The 20,580-nt window shown below is 39.2% G+C and overlaps 1 protein-coding gene across 2 annotated transcripts in view; it reads left to right on the top strand.

The window, feature by feature from the left end:
- Positions 1–13,162: 13,162 nt before the first annotated feature.
- Positions 13,163–20,580, top strand: part of CSTF3 (cleavage stimulation factor subunit 3) — a 66,358-nt gene continuing 58,940 nt past the window's right edge. For both annotated transcript variants that reach the window (XM_055423802.2, XM_055423801.2), the window contains exon 1: positions 13,163–13,375. In XM_055423802.2, coding sequence (XP_055279777.1) covers positions 13,349–13,375 — 27 coding nt within the window. In that variant the 5' untranslated portion in view covers positions 13,163–13,348. The remainder of the gene's footprint in view (positions 13,376–20,580) is intronic.

The following is a 20,580-nucleotide window of genomic DNA, read 5'->3' as shown; positions in this document are numbered from 1 at the left end:
AAAGGAGCTGTATTGACTTTCATAGCCAGCAGATACATCTCTAAGTGTTTAGGGTGATAGATCAGTTGGAATATATATTTATCAGAGTGTCTAATTACAACGATTGCTTGGCAATTTTACAGTTGCCATTAATGTTTCTAATAAAATATTTATATAAGTTATAAGAAATTAGTTCCTTAATCATATGGTAGGTATGATTGAACTATATGCTAGAATTTTGATTAATATTTCTAACTGATTTGTAATAAGGAAGTAATGTTCTTACCAAATGAAGGGGAAATTGCATTTGTCTGCCACCTGGGGGATTCATGGAAACATTGCAAGTGGCAAAATTCTTAGTAAGAAGGTATTACATTTGTACCAATAGTGTTATATTTACATAATTGTGGCCATTGAGGTAGTGGCAAAAGGAGTAAACTTGTATCCTAAATGTCAAAGTGAAGAAAATGTCCAAAAAAACCCAGAGTAATCAGCTTTGTCAAATACTGCTTATACACTGAATAAGATGAAAAGGACTTAGGCTGAACACTGAATTTGGCAAGTGGGAGGTCTTAGGTGTTTCTGGATGTTTTACAGTTCTTGCTATTTTCAGAATATCTTTTCATTTATGACTTTTTTTGTTCATGCTTGAGGAATCTCAGTTCCTTGACAGAGATTGAACCTATGCCCTCTGCAGTGGAAACACCAGAGTCCTAATCATTGCAGTGGAAACACTTCTTCTGGATGGCTTGTGGTTCTGCTTGCTACTGTCAGAATATCTTTTCATTTATGATTTTTTTTTTGGCTGTGTTTGTGGGATCTTAGTTCCCTGACAGGGTTTGAACCTGTGCCCACTGCAGTGGAAACTGGACCAGTCCTAACCACTGAACTGCCAGGGAATTCCCTATGATATTTTTCTAGTTCGTTGCTAATAGAATATAGGAAACTATTCATTTTTATAAGATGATTTTTAATTGGGCCACCTCACTGGATTTTATTATTATTTCTAATAGTTTTTCAGTTGATTTACTTGTATTTTCTAGGTAGAAAATCATATTGTATGAAAATATTCAGAGATTACTTTCCAACATTTATACTTTATTTGGCATTAAGTGGCATATCTAAATTTTAAATGATTTGCTATAGATTTCTGGGAAATATGCTTTATTAAATATGGAAGTTTCCTTCTAGTCCTAGTTTGTTAGAAACTCTTCTTCTTATTAATATGTGTGAAATTTTATCAAATACTTTAAACAAATATCAGAAAATAATTATTCTTTTTCAATTTTTATAACAACATCTTCATTAATAGATTTGCTAATATTATTTCATGCTTATGGGTAAATCTAACTATCTGATATTTTATATTTTCTTTTAAGCGTGGTGCTGTTTTCAATTTGTTTTCCTTTTATTTGGCTAATTTTGAGTTTTTATTTTTCCAATTTTATTTTGTTTATAAGTAAAATTTGCCTTAGTATTTGTTATATGGCTTCCCAGATGGTGCTGTGGTAAAGAATCCCCTGTCAAAGCAAGAAACACAGGAGACGTGGGTTCAGTCCCTGGGTTGGGACGATCCCTTGGAGAAGGAAATGGCAACCCACTCCAGTATTCTCACCTGGAAAATTCCATGGGCAGAGGAGAGTGATCAGCTACCTTACAGTCCTTGGGGTCACAAAGAATCTGATACAACTGGGCATGCACATCATACACTTGTTGTAAGTGCCAACTTTGTACAGTTTTGGTATCAGAATAATTTTTAGCTCTAAAAAGATGTTGAGAGTTAATAAAAGGACTGAACTAAATAAATTCTAAAAATGTTAAATAACAACTATAATACAGGACAAATTCCCTAACTCTAGTTGATGATTTACACATTTCAAGCAATAGCTAAAATAAACTGCTTAATTCATTCAAAAGTACTCTGTTAGAGAGTAGATATAATCTAGCAGAAGAGAGAAAATATGAATGGAAATACAACACTAGGCAATACAAAGAAATGTTCTAAGGATTTTATGAGACTGACAATACACCTACTGAACTAATGAGGCACTTCTAAGGATTTTAGAGAAGACCTCATTTCTGGCTCAGTTGATCTGGTAAAATATCATGTAAGAACACCTGGGGGAGGGCAAATATGTGCAACTTAAACCACAGAGGGCTGACCTCCCTACTATGTGAAGAGATCTTAGAAATCACAAAGAAAAGAATGAACATCCAATAGAATAATGGGCAAATGCCAGGAAGAGTTCCTAGGAAAGTAAAAATGGTTTTTAACATAAGATAATCTTCTCAACTTCATGTGTAATAGAGGAAATGCAAAACAAAACTTCACTGTGACACCATGTCTCACTTATTAGAACTGTCATGAATACAAAAGTTTGACAACATACCCTGTAGCAGGACTGTGAGGAAAGGAGCACTGAGATATTGGCAGTAAGAGTGCAAAATGGTACAAGCCAACAACATTAGAAATATCTCATGTCTACCAAAATGACAAATGTATTTACCAATTGACTCAACAATTCCATTTCTTAGAATTGTGCTGAAGATGCCGCCACAAATAGAAACAATATATGCACATTTTTATTTATTGTAACACTATCTGTAATAGCAAAGGATTGGAACAACCCTCCTGTCTATCAATAGGGAACAAGTTGAACAAACTATGGTACATCCATACAATGGAGTCCTATGCAATTATAAAAATGACTTAAGATCTCTATGTGTTAATGTGTAATACAAACAACAAAGGCAAAGAGCAAAACCATGAAATAAAAAGGGGAGGGATAAGGACATTTGCACGTACACATATTTCTGCTGTAATGAAATCTGTGCTTTTCTAAAAGGACTTGACCTTCTACAAAGTTGCGTGCTTAAACTAAGAGGATTTATGCAAAAAAAAAAAGTTGAGAGCAGACTTTGACCCTTACAAATGGTCACTTTGTAATCAAGCACGAATAAAAATAATAACTGATTACACCTGAATTACTCAGACAGGCAGCCTGAGGTAACTGGAGGCTGCCAGGATCAATATGTGAAATTTATAAAAACAAGGGGTACATCCAGGCATTTTAGTAACCCTGGTCCCCAACAGCAGACTCCCTTAAAGGAATCTGTTAGTCTAGTCCTCCAAGAAGCAGCAACTAAACAGGATTAAATGTTCAAGGACTTTATTAGGCAAGTTACCAGTGAGAGAAGAGGGAAAAGGAGCTGGAGAAGGCTAGGAGGATCGTCCAACTGCAGTGCAAATCTGACTCCAGGTAAAAGACAGATGAAAGTAGCAACCTAGGCTACCATGTAGCCAAAGAAAGATTTAATAAGCTGTTGGAAAGTCTTCAAAATCAGTCATCAAGAGGTTCTGGTTTTCCAGGAATGGGCCCGCCTTCGAATCCCTAACACTCTCAGTTCCTGGCTGGGCTGCTAATGTTGTTCAGTCACTAAGGCATGTCTGACTCTTTGCAACCCCATGGACTGCAGCACGCCAGGCTTTCCTGTCCTTCACTGTCTCCCAGAGTTTACTCAAACTCATGTCCGTTGAGTCAGTGATGCTATCTAATCATTTCATTCTCTGCCACTGCCTTCTCCTTTTGCCTTCAATTTTTCCCAGCATCAGGGTGTTCTCCAGTGAGTCAGCTCTTCACATCAGATGACCAAAGTACTGGAGTTTCAGTTTCAGCATCAGTCCTTTCAATGAATATTCAAGACTGATTTCCAATAGGATGGACTGATTGGATCTCCTTGCAGTCCAAGGGACTCTCAAGAGCCTTCTCCAATACCATAGTTCAAAAGCATCAGTTCTTCAGCACTCAGCTTTCTTTATAGTCCAACTCTCACATCCATACATTACTACTGGAAAAATCATAGCTTTAACTAGATGGACCTTTGTTGGCAGAGTAATGTCTCTGCCTTTTAATATGCTGTCTAGGTTGGTCATAACTTTTCTTCCAAGGAGCAAGCATCTTAATTTCATGGCTGCAATCACTATCTACAGTGATTTTAGAGCCCCCAAAATTAAAGTCTGTCACTGTTTCCATTGTTTCCCCATCTATTTGCCATGAAGTGATGGTACAAGCTGGAATCAAGATTGCTGGGAGAAATATCAATAACCTCAGATATGCAGATGACACTACCCTCATGGCAGAAAGTGAAGAGGAACTAAAAAGCCTCTTGATGAAAGTGAAAGAGGAGAGTGAAAAGGTTGGCTTGAAGCTCAACATTCAGAAAACAAAGATCATGGCATCTGGTCCCATCACTTCATGGGAAATAGATGGAAAAACAGTGGAAACAGTGTCAGACTTTGTTTTTTTGGGCTCCAAAATCACTGCAGATGCTGATTGCAGCCATGAAATTAAAAGACGCTTGCTCCTTGGAAGGAAAGTTATGATCAACCTTGATAGTATTTTAAAAAGCAGAGACATTACTTTGCCAACCAAGGTCCGTCTAGTCAAGGCAATGGTTTTTCCCGTGGTCATGTATGGATTGTGAGAGTTGGACTGTGAAGAAAGCTGATCGCCGTAGAATAGATGCTTTTGAACTGTGGTGTTGGAGAAGACTCTTGAGAGTCCCTTATACTGCAAGGAGATCCAACCAGTCCATTCTAGAGGAGATCAACCCTGGATGTTCATTGGAGGGACTGATGCTAAAGCTGAAGCTGCAATACTTTGGCCACCTCATGTGACGAGTTGACTCACTGGAAGAGACTCTGATGCTGGGAAAGGTTGGGGGCGGGAGGAGAAGGGGACGATGGAGAATGAGATGGCTGGATGGCATCACCGACTCTGTGGACATGAGTTTGAGTGTACTCCGGGAGTTGGTGATGGACAGGGAGGCCTGGCGTGCTGTGATTCATGGGGTCGCGGAGAGTTGGACACGACTGAGCGACTGAACTAAACTGAACTGAACTGATGGTACCGGATGCCATGATTATAGTTTTTTGATGTTGAGTTTTAAACCAGCTTTTTTCACTTTCGTCTTTCACCCTCATCAAGAGGTTCTTTTAGTTCCTCTTCAACTTTATGCCATTAGAGTGGTATCATCTGAATATCTGAGATTGTTGATATTTTTCTCAGCAATCTTGATTCCAGCGTGTGCTTCATCCAGCCCAGCATTTCACATGATTCACTCTACATATAAGTTAAATAAACATGGTGACAGTATACAGTCTTGTCATACTCCTTTTCCAATTTTGAACCAGTCTGCTGTTCTATGTCCGGTTCTAACTGTTGCTTCTTGCCCTGCATACAGCTTTTTCAGGAGACAGATAAGGTGGTCTGGTATTCCCATTTCTTTAAGAGTTTTCCACAGTTTGCTGTGATCCACAGCACAAAGGCTGTGATCCACACAGTCAAAGGCTTTAGCATAGTCAATGAAGCAGAAGCAGATGTTTTTCTGGAATTCCCTTGCTTTCTCTATGATCCAACAAATGTTGGCAATTTGATCTCGGATTCTTCTGCCTTTTTTAATCAAGCCTGCCTATGTGGAATTTCTCAGTTCACATACTGCTGAAGCCTAGCTTGAAGGGTTTTGATCATTACCTTGCTATCATGTGAGATGAGAACAATTGTGATGTAGTTTGAACATTCTTGGGCTTCTTTGTGGCTCAGTTGGTAAAGAATCCACCTGGAATGCGGGAGACCTGGGTTTAATCTCTGGGTTGGGAAGACCCCCTGGAGAAGGGAAAAGCTACCCATTCCAGTATTCTGGCCTGGAGAATTCTATGGACTGTATAGTCCATGGGGTCACAAAGAGTTGGACACGACTAAGCGACTTTCACTTCACTTCTTCTTTTGAACATTCCTTAGCATTGCCCTTCTTTGCAACTGGAATGAAAACTGATCTTTTCTAGTCCTGTGGCCACTAATGATTTTTCCAAATTTGCTGATTTCTGAGTGCAGCACTTTCACAGCATCATCTTTTAGGATTTGAAATAGCTCAGCTAGAATTCCATCACCTCCACTGGCTTTGTTCATAGTAATGCTTCCTAAGGCCCATATGACTTCACACTACAGGATGTCTGACTCTAGGGAAGTGACCACATCATTGTGATTATCCAGGTCTTAATAGACCTTTTTGGTATAGCTCTTCTGTGTGTTCTTGCTCCCTGGCTGGGAGCAGCTCATGAAAAGCATAGCTTCAGTGGATTTCAGCAGCTGGGACCCTTGGTCAATGAAGCTCTCTGCAGCTGCACGTCTCTCAGGCCATTCTCAAGGCCAGCTCAAGAACAACTGAGTGGTGTATTTATATAGCCTCCAACACTATCATACACAGAGAAAGCCAGTCAGCCGCAAGAATTGTATCAATATACCAATAAAAAGAAGACAGAGAGAATCCTGTGACTACTTTTTTCTGATACCACTGATCCTGATACCACTGAATCCTGATACCACTTTTTCCTCAATTCCATATTTCCTTGCTTTTTCACATAATTTGCTGTTCAAATTTTCTTTGGTGAGGGAAAAAATTCCTCTCATTGCTTGAAAAACAAAAATTAGGATAACATATATGAAATCAGTACAGCGAAAATACCAGAAATATTTTGATTAATGTTGAGGCTAGTGTGTGCTGAGAATTATCTAGCTTGAAGGGGAGCTCTGAGCAAGTGGGACTTTTATTGAGATAGGCCTAGAAGCTATCATATCTTGCTACAGGCATGTCTAGATCTTTCAGGGTGTCCACAAGATCAAAATATATCACAATAATGTTTAAGTCATTTTTCACTCTTGTTCTCTGATGAGCATACAGGGAAGTTTTCCAGAGGCTAAATGACATGTGAATGTATTAAATTCAGAAACAGGCTGAGAATCCAGCTGTTTCTATTAAACCAGACATTAAAGAAATTTGCAAAGTGCCATTCTCACTAAATTTTTGTTTCGGAAAATACAGTTATTTTTCATGAGTGTACGTCATTTATGTTTACTTGTAATGATATTATTTTTAATTTACTTAATACATATTTTGACATTGTATCAGTTTTTATTTCTATATGGTCCTCAATAATTTTTAGGAGTTTACAATGATCTTAAAACCAAAAGTTTAAGAACCTCTAACAGAAAAACCCTATATTTCCTTCCTTAGAGTGATAACAGTTGTAATATGGCATCACTGACTCTATGGTCATGAGTTTGAGTAAGTTCCGGGAGTTGGTGATGGACAGGGAAACCTGGCGTACTGCAGTCCATGGGGTCACTAACAGTTGGACACAACTGAGCAAATGAACTGAACTGAACTGAATATTGTTATTAACATTTGGAACTATGTTCTTCCTATTTCTCAAAGGTTTTAGTTCCTGATTCATTAGTATAGCTCCTTTCTTAGTTCTTGTTCAATTCAATGTATGCCTAGAGAAATCTTCTCACACCAACACTTTTCAATTTTTTGAACACACCTCTAATGACCTTGTCCTCAAATCTACCTCAGCCATTCACTTCTATGGTCACACCCTAGATTTTGTCATTATGGAAAACTATAGATTCCCTGTAATTTCATTTTTTTGCATTTCCGTTTTCTGATCACCACCTTCTATCTTTTTAGCTCAGTCCTCCTTCTATCTAGAGACCCTTTATTTCATTTATTTATTTAATTTGGCCACACGACACATTAGCAGTGAAAGCATGGAGTCCTAACCACAGGATCACTAGGGAATTCCCATTCTAGAGGACCCTTTAATGCCACCAGAGGTCCTCAAATCTAGGGATGCTACTGTTGTTCACTTTTGGTGCCCCCATTTCTCCTCCTTACCCAGCTTAAACTCCATGGTTAATCATATCTGGGTCCTGTGCCTCCGAAACTACCAGGCCTCCTCAAATAAAGAAAATCCCCTTGCCATTTCCTGCATTGGGAATCTCTTTGGTTCTTCAGTTACTTCTTCCTCTTGTCTCCACCCTTTCTCTGTGCGCGTTCGCATCTGTGAAAGTTCAAAACTTAAAGTTTCATCTGCAGGGGACTTACTGTAACTACTGTTAATGTTTTGAGGCACTATATATACAGTGGGTCCACCCTCCTGCGTCCAACAGACACCAAAATCTGTTGATGTTCAAAGTGTTTTGTATAAAATGTTATACTATTTGCATTTAACCTGCGAACATCCTTTAAGTCACTTCTCACTTCAGTTCAGTTGCTCAGTCGTGTCGGACTCTTTGTGACCCCATGAATCACAGCACACCAGACCTCCCTGTCCATCACCAACTCCCGGAGTTCACTCAAACTCATGTCCATCGAGTCGGTGATGCCATCCAGCCATCTCATTCTCTGTCGCCCCCTTCTCCTCCTGCCCCCAATCCCTCCCAGCAACAGAGACTTTCCCAGTGAATCAATTTTTCGCATGAGATGGCCAAAGTATTGGAGCTTCAGCTTTAGCATCAGTCCTTCCAATGAACACTCAGGACTGATCTCCTTTAGAATGGACTGGTTGGATCTCCTTGCAGTCCAAGGGACTCTCAAGAGTCTTCTCCAACACCACAGTTCAAAAGCATCAATTCTTCAGCACTCAGCTTTCTTCACAGTCCAACTCTCACATCCATACATGACCAGGGGAAAAACCATAGCCTTGACTAGACGGACCTTTGTTGGCAAAGTAATGTCTCTGCTTTTTAATATGCTATCTAGGTCAGTCATAACTTTCCTTCCAAGGAGTAAGTGTCTTTTAATTTCCTGGCTGCAATCAGCATCTGCAGTGATTTTGGAACCCAAAAAAATAAAGTCTGACACTGTTTCCACTTTTTCCGAATCTATTTCCCATGAAGTGATCTAGATTACTTATAATACCTAATACAATGTAAATGCTCTGTAAATAGTTGTAAAGACAATGTAAATTCTATGTAAATTGTTGTAAGCAGTAGCAAATTCAAGTTTTGCTCTTTGGAAGTTTCAGGATTTTTTAAAAGAATATTTCAATCTACAGTTGGTTAACTCTAAGGATGCAGGAGCCACAGATATGGAGGATTGACTATACACGTACATGTGTATATATATGTGTGTGTGTTAAGTCGCTTCCGTCATGTCCAACTCTCCGCAAAGCTATGGCCTGTAGCTCACTAGACTTCTCTGTCCATGGAATTTTCCAGGCAAGCATACTGGAGTGGGTTTCCATACCCTCCTCCAGGGGATCTTCCTGTGTATATATATGTATACACAGACATACATACATACACTATTTTTGTATTCTGTTTCTTCGCTTTACAATATCATGGATGTTTCTGTCAGTAACTATACCTTAGCATCAGTTTACTAGCTACGTGACATTCCATTGTAGAGACGTCTTATGATGTAGAGCAGTCTCTGCCTCCCCCTCCTGACCCCATCCACAGTTTCAGTTACCTGTGATCAATCTTGGTCTGAAAATAGTAAATAGAAAATTCCAGGAAGAATTCTTGAGTTTTAAGTCGTGCATCATTCTGAGAAGCATAATGAAATGTGGTGCCACTTAGCCCTCCCTTTTTGTTATCAGATTGACTGAGGGGCTATCTCAGTGCTTGTGTTCAGTTAACCCTTATTTTACTTAAGAATTGTCCCCAAACGCAAGAGTAGTGACGCTGGCAATTTGCATATGCCAAAAAAGGTTGTAATGTGCTTTCTTTAAAATGAAAATGTGAAAGTTCTTGCCTTATTAAAGGAAGGAAAAATATTGTGTGCAGAGGTTGCTAAGATCCATGGTAAGAACAAATCCTCTATCTGTGAAATTGTGAAGAAGGAAAAATAAATTCATTCTACTTTTACTGTTACATCTCAAACTGCAAAGTTTATGGCCACAGTATGTGATAGGTGCTTAGTTAAGGTGGAAAAGGCATGTACTTTGTACAATGAGATATTTTGAAAGAGAATAAGCGCACAAGTGGGTGAATGAATGCAATTTATATAACATTTATCACTGTGTTATGATTGCTTTATTATTCTTAATCTTTCACTATTCATAATTTATAAATTAATCTATGAAGAGAGTCGGACACGACTGCGCGACTGAACTGAACTGAACTGAACATAGATATATCTGTACAGGAAAAAATAGAATATATAGGGTTTCCTACTATCCAGTTTCAGGTATCTACTAGGGGTCTTGGAACACAGGATAATGGAGATATAGAAGATAAAAGAGACGGAGAGTTTACCATAGAAAACAAGTCAATGGCAACCCACTCCAGTGTTCTTGCCTGGAGAATCCCAGGGACGGAGGAGCCTGGTGGGCTTCCATCTATGGGGTCGCAGAGAGTCGGACACGACTGAAGTGACAGCAGCAGCATAGTTGGATGGTGCAATAAATATCTCATACACACCCTGTGCTCATGTGTTTACTCTAAGAGTTAGAGTTCAGGCTGTGGGAAGGGCAGATGTGGAAACAAGAGCAGAAGTAGAGAAGGCTGAAAAGAACAAGGAGTGTATGAGAAAGGCTGCATATTTTACTTTGGGCCATATGGAAGAAGTATGATGATCTGTGAATGGGAAAGAGTTCTGAAGACTTGCTCTCACTTAATCCTGGACTATGTCAAGTACAGTTCCAAGCACTTTATCATGTATAACTTATTGGAAATTTAGGTACTAGGAATCCCCTAATGGTCCAGCGGTTGGGACTCCATGCTTTCACTTCCCAGGGCTCAGGTTCCATCCCTGGCCAGGGAACTAATATCCACATGCCCTTCAGTCTAAAAAAAAAAAAAGGCAAGTATTATTGTTATTCCTATGTACTGTGGTGTTGGAGAAGACTCTTGAGAGTCCCTTATACTGCAAGGAGATCCAACCAGTCCATTCTAAAGGAGATCAATCCTGGATGTTCATTGGAGGGACTGATGCTAAAGCTGAAACTCCAATACTTTGGCCACCTCATGCGACGAGTTGACTCACTGGAAAAGACTCTGATGCTGGGAAAGGTTGGGGGCGGGAGGAGAAGGGGACGACGGAGAATGAGATGGCTGGATGGCATCACCGACTCTGTGGACATGAGTTTGAATGTACTCCGGGAGTTGGTGATGGACAAGGAGGCCTGGCGTGCTGTGATTCATGGGGTCGCGGAGAGTCGGACACGACTGAGCGACTGAACTGAACTGATGTGTAGGCAAGGAAACTGAGGGACAGAGATGTTTTATTGCCCATGGTCATTCACCAAGATTACCCATCTAGCAAGAGATGAAACCACGATTCAAATTAATGCAGTCTTTTGGACTCTGTGGGAGAAGGTGAGGGTGGGATGATTTGAGAGAATAGCATTGAAACATGTATATTATCATATGTGAAACAGATCACCAGTGCAAGTTCAATGAATGAGACAAGGTGCTCAGGGCTTGTACACTGGGTGACCCTGAGGGATGGGATCGGGAGGTGGGAGGGGGGGTTTCAGGATGGGGAACACATGTACACCCACGGCTGATTCATGTCAATGTATGGCAAATCCCACTACAATATTGTAAAGTAATTAGCCTCCAATTAAAATAATTTTTAAAATAAAATAAAACATTAATGCAGTTCTAACTCCAGTTGCTGTTGTTCAGTCACTAAGTCATGTTCAACTCTTTGTGATCCCATGAACTGCAGCACCAGGCTTCTCTATCCATTATCTCTGCAAATTTGCTCAAACTCATGTCCACTGAGTCAGTAATGCCATCCAACCATCTTATCCTCTGTTGCCCCCTTTTCCTCTTGCCCTCAAATTTTCCCAGGATTGGGGTCTTTTCCAATGAATCAGCTTTTCGCATCAGGTGACCAAAATATTGGAGCCTTGCCTTCAGCATCAGTTCTCCCAATGAATATTCAGGGTTGATTTCCTTTAGAATTGATTGGTTTGATATTCTTGCTATATAAGGGACTGTCAAGAGTCTTCTCCAGCACCACAGTTCAAAAGCATCAATTCTTCTGCGCTCAGCCTTCTTTATGGTTCAACTCTCACATCCTTACACAACTACCAGAAAAGCCATAGCTTTGACTATATGAACTTTTGTTGACAAAGTGATGTCTCTGCTTTTTAACACACTGTCTAGGTTTGTCATAGCTATTCTTCCAAGGAGAAAGCATCTTTTAACTTCATGACTGTAGTCACTGTCCTCAGAGATTTTGGTACCCAATAATGATACCCAAAAATGGTACCCCAAAATGATATCTGACACTGTTTGCACATTTTCCCCTTCTATTTGCCTTGAAGTGATAGGACTGTATGTCATGATCCTAGATTTTTGAATGTTGAGTTTAAGCCAGCTTTTTCACTCTCTTTCACCTTCAACAAGAGGCTCTTTAGTTCTTCTTTACTTTCTGCTGTTATAGTGGTATCATGTGCATATCTGAGGTTGTTGATATTTTTCTCAGCAATCTTGATTCCAGCTTGTGCTTCATCCAGCCCAGCATTTTGCAAGATGGCATTTCACAAGATGTATTCACGCTCTGGGAGATGGTGAAGGACAGGGAAGCCTGGCATGATTCCAGTCCATGGGGTCGCAAAGAGGCAAACACGACTGAGTGACTGAACAACACTTTGCAGATACATTATATAAGCAGGGTGACAGTATACAGCCTTGACGTACTCCTTTCCCAATTTTGAACCAATCAGTTGTTCCATGTCCGGTTCTAGAGCCTCACCGCTGTTAACCAAACACCATGGTGGGGTGCCAAGCTCAAAACCCAGCCTTCAAATCTTTGACACGTGAGTAATCGGTGAAGGCATAAATTAACATTGGCTTGATCTGTTCCCCTCATACCGGGAAAAGTGTGAAGCACATTAGCTGAGAAAACTCCATAGAGTCCTCATCTCTAAAATATCGACTCAGTGGACGTAAGTTTGAACAAGCTCCGGGTGACAGGTGACAGTGAAGGACAGGGAAGCCTGGCTTGCTGCAGTACACAGGGTCGCAAAGAATCGGACATGACTGAGCGACGGAACAACAAGAAATTTAACGCTAAGCACTGATCCATAAGATGGCCAGTTTGCCTGAACTGAACCGATTTCAGGCTTTAACAGTTAAGAGCCCGGCTCCGAAGATTGATAATTAAATTGCAAAAGGCGTGGAAGGCTCCAGGAGAAACAGTTTCCCGCCTTCCAGCCGGTTGCAGCTCTCTCGAGAAGCGCCTCGCTGGTGCAGGGCTGTGACGTCAGTACAGGCGCTAGGCCCGCCCCCTGGGGTCTTTCTGCTTCTGCGCGGTTGAGTAACCTAGGAGTTTGCGCTCTTAGCTCAGCCCACTGCCCCGGAAGTTGATGCAGAAGCCACACCCCCTGCTCGGCCGGCCGGGACGGAGCCATTTTAATTCATATCTGAGTGGGCGGTGGCGATCTGTGTTGGCCGTCTGGCTCCGCAGGGCAGGGGGCAACTTTACTGGTTTGGGGTGGTTTTTAGTTTAATTTTTCTTTTCTAGCTTGGCATCGCGGGCAAGTTCGTAATTCTAATCGGCTGAGGCCATGTCAGGAGACGGAGCCACGGAGCAGGTGAGGAAGGAGAGTGGTGGGGCCTCGTGGCGACCTCTTCTCTCCACGTCTCTGTTCGTCCGAGTACTCCAGCCATATTCGCTTGAGGAAGGAATCAGGGGTCTAATGAATCCCAAGGGCTGGGGATAGAAGTACGGTGGGAAAGGGGAGCGAGATCTGACTGAGATTTGAAACTCTTTTTTGGCTTCTCTGTCTTAGGGGTTAATATGAACAAATATTTGATTTAGACAATAGCTGGTAAACTACTCCGTCCTGTTTAGGTTTATGGGATTTACCCGGTGAGATTCTTTCCTTTAATACCATTTTGGTGTTTAGGGGTTAGGAATTGATTATTTTAACGTGTACTCGCTGTTTTCGAAAAACTTGACAGTGTTCTCTCCAACCGCCTTTCCGATATACACTGTAACCAGAAACTGGTTACTAGTTTGAGAAATAATGAGATGAAACTGATCTGAAGAAATAGATTCTCGCCAGAACGAGTGAGGGAGGAAGCAGTTTAGGAGTAGCGGATCATTATGCCAAATTGGGAAATTTGTGGCTTTATCCCTCTCCCTCCCTTAGCATTTCATTTTCGTTTTTCCAAGGACACAGATAATTGTAGAATCTGATAAATCCGAAATGAGAAGTCCGATATGGCCACTGTAAATAGAAACAGCTGTTTTAGTACTGGATATGTGACATATAAGTATTACAAAATTAAGGTTTTTTGTTAAATGATTTGTTCCTTTTGCTTTTTATTCAGAATTTTGTAGGATAGTCTTTACCTTTTAGTTTGAAAGAGGAAACTGATATTTTATGAAAGATGTCAGTTTTTTATTTTTTCGATTTAAGTTCAGTATGTTTAGGTAAATGGTTTTTAAAATGGAGGCTAGATAGACTGCAGATTTCAAGTTCGAGTTCCTGAAATTTCCCATTGCCATAGCAACGAAATACACTTATGTTTCCGTTTTTCAAGTGCCCGGCTTGTGGAGTGGGAACTGTTCTTGGAGGTTGACAGAGATGAGGCAAAATCGGAATGTTTTTCTTGTCGGGAAAGTTTGGGTAAACTGAATTTTGTGTTTGCTCGTCGACAAATTTCTGTCCTGAAATTTTAACAGTATTTACATTTTACATGCTGTTAGAATGTCCCAGATTGCAAAGTCTTTAAATTGTTACGTCACATCTGTTTACATATACTACCCTTTTTCTGGGTTCATGTTTTGTCACCTGCAAGTGGAGGAGGAGTAATGTCCTAAGGTTTTCATTGAAAGTTTCACGAATTCATCGTCAATTCTTAAATTTATCTAAAATTGTAAACACACTGAAATGGTGCCATGACGTTTTCAACGCAGAACTGTGGTGTTTTAAGTGGGAGAGAAAGTGGTAATTTTTTGAAAAAAGTTTCACCCGTTAGTTTTATGTGCCAAGTTTAGGACATAAAGAAAAGTGCAGTGAATGCCTCTAGTACAGTTCTTCACCTAGAATCGACAGTTGTTGAGTGTTTACCATATTTGCTTTATATCTTGAACATACTTAATTGAAAGTAAGTCAACACATATTCAGCCCCCCTTATTTCAGCATGCTCTTATACAGTATAAGGAACTTAATGCTATTTCATAACCATTATACCATTATACGATTTCCCATCTAAGAAAATTAATAGTAATACCATATCACTTCTAAAAATTAGTCCATATTCAAATTTCCTGTTCTCCAGAAGGCAGTGTGACTCATAGGTTTTATTATTTTAAAAATCTGAATCTATAGGTTATTTGCATCATTGGAATATGTCTCTTGAATAGTCACTCTTTTTTTTTGTCCCCTAGGATGTTTATTGACTATTCGAAGAATTCAGAACAGTTCTCTTGTAGAACTTCTCATTTTCTGTCTGGGTTTATTTGATCTGTGTGTGTGAGGTATCATTCAACTTGTTCTTTCATCTTCTGTATTTCCTGGAAATTAACAGTTATGTCTAAACTCAGAGCATTGATAATATTCAGGTTAAATATTTTTGTGTATAATACAGGATCGCATCAAAAGGTACTTCATGCTAGGTTATTCCACTGTTAGCAATGGTTTAAGTTTGTTCACCTGGTTAGGGTAATGACTGCTGGGTCTTGCCATTGTAAAGGATTATTTCTCCCTTTGAAGTTAGTAATCTGTGGGTCGATAACTGTGTTCCTCAATAACTTTTTGTCTAGTTATTTATTGTCAATTGATAATCCTTGAATAAATAAGTTATTTCCTTGGAAATGGCAAATGGTGATTTTTTTTAAAAAAAATTCTATTCTGTCTCTACTTACTGGCTCATATTTTTCCTCAAAAAAGAAATTCCTGTTTTCTTTTCCCCTCCTTTTAAAAGATTGAATATGGTGTTTTCTGAGTTTACTGTGTTAAATTCAGCTATAGCTTTTTTTTTTTTTTTTAATGGTTAACCTGTCCTAACTTTTATGGTGCTTCCTGTATCCTATATATTTTTACCATCAGTCTGTAAGACATTTTTTGACGTCTGATGACCAACAAAGAATTATCTTCATATAATCTTTTGAGTTTTTTAAAGATACATTTCAAACATGCAAGAAAAAAGACTAGTATAATATATGATGCTTCTGTTACAGAGCTTTGTCACAGCTAAACCTGTTTTCTCCATACTTTCACTTACTCTTCCCACCTCCATTTGTTGTTATGGCACCCCACTCCAGTACTCTTGCCTAGAAAATCCCATGGATGGAGGAGCCTGGTAGGCTGCAGTCCGTGGGGTCGCTAAGGGTCGGACACGACTGAGCGACTTCACTTTCACTTTTCACTTTCACACATTAGAGAAGGAAATGGCAACCCACTCCAGTGTTCTTGCCTGGAGAATCCCAGGGACGGGGGACCCTGGTGGGCTTCTGTCTGTGGGGTCACACAGAGTCGGACACTACTGAAGTGACGCAGCAGCAGCAGCAGTCGATAAGTCATGTCGGACTCTTTGCAATCCCATAGATTGTAGCCTGCCACTCTTTTCTGTCCTTGGGATTTCCCAGGCAAGAGACTGGAGTGAGTTGCCATTTCCTTGTCCTGGGGATCTTCCCAACCCAGGGATTGAAACCGCATTTCCTACTTGGCAGGTGGATTCTTTACCACTGAGCCACCTGGGAAGCCCCCCACCTCCATTACTTTGAAGCAAATCCCAGATGTGATATTATTCAACTTTTAACTGGAATAGTGGTTAAACAATACCTTGAAGGATAACATAATCAAAAATATGAATCAGCTAGCTTGCTTGATGTGTAAGACAGCTTGATGTGTAAGACAACAGTCAATGAAAATGTAGGGGAAAATTGAGTGATGATGGACAAGGGGAAAAAAAAAGACTAAACAAAACTGAAGAATGAGAAAAAGATCGAAACCACTCTGAATCATCGATTTGCTTTGGAAAGATGCCAAGAGGTTTCCCTCCTTCGAGATATGAATTGTAGATTTCTTTTAGCTGTTTAGCATTGAAACTCAAAAAAATGATAATTTGTTCAGTAAACCTGACAGTATTTTAGATTTGTTATTCAAAAATATAGATGGTCATTTCTTGGTACTGAATCTCTGGATTTGTGTTTTGTGAAAGAGGGAAATGATTGTAGACAAGCAAAATCAATAGCGAGGTTTATTGTGATTTTTTTTTTTTTAAACTCTTGTAAGGATGTTCTATTTTACATTTAGAGTGCTGTTTAAATTACTTTGCACTGTTGGGTATTCTGGAGCCTTGTGTTTACTATTTTTGCCAGTTTAGTCATGACAGAACCACATGCATATAGATTTTCCCCCGACAAAAACACATCTGGTTCTCCTGTGGAATTATGGCTCGTACATTTTTATCTTGTACGTTTTTTCTAACTGCTTGATTCAACTTTTGATCTCATTCTTCACACCATCTTAACTTGTGCGCCACCTCTGCAGCATTTAATAGGCTATTTAGAGTTCATTCACTGAGTTTTGAATTGAAAGGGCTGCCTTACTCACCTTAAAAACCTAGATCACTGTTTTGGTAATTAAAGGTGAAATGGATAAATTTTTGCACTTAAGTCATATGCTATATGTTACAAAATTTTATCGAATTGTGTCTTTTGGGAAGACAGGTACTTATCATTACTGATAGTACAAAGTAAAGTATTTTGGGCATAAGAGTAAATGGTTTCTAAAGTTTTGTTTACCAGCAGAAAAAGAGGAAGGGAGAAATGTATTTGGCCAAGTCAATTCCGATGAAACTTTAAGTCCCTAAACTTCTGATTCTACACTTTTGTCTTTCAGAAGTAAGATTTCAGTTTTCAAACAATTCATAGCCTACCCTAGAATTAGGAAGGCCTGAAGTTTGAGTGAACTCCGGGAGTTGGTGATGGACAGGGAGGCCTGGTGTGCTGTGATTCATGGGGTCGCAAAAGAGTCGGAACAACTTGAGCGACCGAACTGAACTGAAGTATAAAAAGAATGAGCTTTACTTTGGGGGGGAAAAAAAAGAATTATGTGACTTGAAGAAGCTCAAATTAATTGCTAATAAAGTTCTTAACAAAGAGGAGAATTCAGGGCCATAAAAGTGTTTTGCTTTTGGTGAAAAATAAGTTTAGGAAGATATGAAAATATGAGAAATACGTGTTCTATTTTGTACTTATTAATTAGGAAAGAAAGAGAAAACTGTTGAAACCGGATTTATTTTGTTGAGTAACCATTAGTATTGGAGAAGGCAATGGCAAGCCACTCCAGTACTCTTGCCTAGAAAATCCCATGGATGGAGGAGCCTGGTAGGCTGCAGTCCGTGGGGTCGCTAAGGGTCGGACACGACTGAGCGACTTCACTTTCACATTTCACTGTCACACATTGGAGAAGGAAATGGCAACCCACTCCAGTGTTCCTGCCTGGAGAATCCCAGGGACGGGGGAGCCTGGTTGGCTGCCGTCTATGGGGTCGCACAGAGTCGGGCACAACTGAAGTGACTTAGCAGCAGTAGCAGCAGCAACCATTAGTATCTAGCAGTGGTTAAAAGAAAATAGTGCCTATTTTAAACCTAAGTGGACGTGTGTGAAGGTTAGAAGAGGAAGGGAAAAGACCAAGGTTATATAACGATAGCCTTCGTTTGGATCCAATTATCTTAATCTGTTTTTAACAAAATCTTTCTGTAATAGCCTTTTCTAACTTTCCCCTGTCCTATTTTAAGTGATACTTAGTGTAACAGTTTTGGACAGGCAAGTTTGATTTGATCTTATTGTTAATATTTCTTGAAGAAATTGACTATATAGGATACTCTATCTGGCAGAAATTGTTCCTAAGAGGTAGATCTGTGTTTACAGTACTGGTTTTCCTGAAAAGTACAACAGAGGGAGGTTGTGTACGAGACTGCTCATTAGGAACACGGAAATTTGCATCCTAGATAGGCCTTCCAGAATGGGAAAATCTATTCAGATGTTTGTATCTATTAAGTGGATGATGGCAAAAAAAAAAAAAAATCATAGTTTTAGGCTTTTCTGCCATTATCTCTAAATCTATATTCTTTTTTAGACAAGACCTAGTTGTGAACTTGAGTCTTCTTGTTTTTAATGGATAGTTGGTAATGGTGTGAGATTGATGTTTTAAAAGAGATTTTAGTTGGGCAAATGTTTAACCTAATTTTAGATTCATGGATGGTTTATAATAAGTAAATATTTATTAAAACCCGAAGGGTAAAACTATTCTTAATTGTTGTCTTTCTAGTGTTTCACTTAGTTTATCAAATAAATTAATATTTTGGTCCCTCCTGATCAAAAGAAGCTGCATTTTTCACATTCTAAAAGATTAAGATTTTTATGTGTAAAACAAACACTTCGAAGCTGTTTGTTCCCTAGGGAATGAATAAACAAATTTAAGAAGCAAATATGATAAGTATAATTATTTGCACCAATAACTATTAGCCTGCTTTTTCTAAGTTTTTGAAATGGTTGTATGTTTAGTAGATTTAAGTTTTTGAAAGATTTGAAGGGCTTATATGCAGGATGTATATTTAGATTTGTTCACTGAAAACATCTAGTAATTTTGTTGCACTGGTAAAGGAACATGGGACTAAGCTGGCATCCAGTACTAATGTCACCTGTCACATAAAATGCTTTAGGCATATGAATTGGCTTAGTTACTTCTTGAATATAGTCTTGCAGAGTACTACTCTAGTCTAGTTTTGATTTTGAAAAAAGACTGCCAAGAGAAACTTAAGAGTTGAAATGTTTAGTATTTGCGGTTTTCTTAATGTTTCAACAACAACAACAAAAGGAATGACTTAGGTCTGGTTCTACTTTATTTTTGAGGAAACAACATTTGGGGAACACGTATTTACGGAACAGATGGATTAGGTGGTGTTTTCAAAATGGAGTCAGTGGTCCATTGTATCATATTCACTTAGGTGCTTCATTATTGCCTGTACCTCAATTTTAGATATATTGTAATAGCTTCTGTAGGTGAGGCTGAAAATCTTCATTGGAAATGAGTATCATGGTGATTTTTATGTAAATAAGTTTTAAACCAGTTAGGTTAGGGATTGAAGATACTTGGACCTTCAAAGTTGGGTTTGAATACATTGATAAAATAAATGGAGAAAAACATTGCAGATTATTCGAGGATGGCTAGCCTTTGATAGGCCTTTGATTTTTCTCTCACTACTATATTTAGTCACTCATGAATGGAAAATACTCACCATAAAACGAGTTTTGTGACTCTGCTAGTTCTGTTGCAAAGATCATCAGAACTCTTGGTCAAAAAGCTTCTGTAGCTTTACATTCTTTAACTTATTACATCCCTCTCTGCATACTTTTGATGTTTATCACTTGGTTTAAATTTTCACTGACTTCTATTTTAATTTAATTTACATATGACCTCCAGCATAACAAAAAAAATAGCTATTTGGAGAAAGTGAAGTACTTTTTTTTTTTTTTTCTGTCCAAGTTTTACTTCCCTGGTGGAAATGGAAAGAATAAATTAGATTATGCACATCACCGACTCAATGGACATGAGTTTGAGTAAACTCTGGGAGTTGGCGATGGACAGGGAGACCTGGCGTGCTGCAGTCCATGGGGTCACAAAGAGTTGGACACGACTGAGTGACTGAACTGAACTGACTGATACATTTAAAATCATTAATATAATAGTCTGTTACTTCTCCACACGCCACCCTATTAACAACCACCTAATATAAATTAAACTATTGTGTAGACAGTGGTTTTCAGCCTCATTTT

This window comes from Moschus berezovskii, chromosome 14 (assembly GCF_049115385.1).
Source record: "Moschus berezovskii isolate FMDL1 chromosome 14, NW_MosBer_1.0, whole genome shotgun sequence".
NCBI classification, from domain to species: domain Eukaryota; kingdom Metazoa; phylum Chordata; class Mammalia; order Artiodactyla; family Moschidae; genus Moschus; species Moschus berezovskii.
This window is presented reverse-complemented; position numbering and strand designations above follow the sequence as displayed.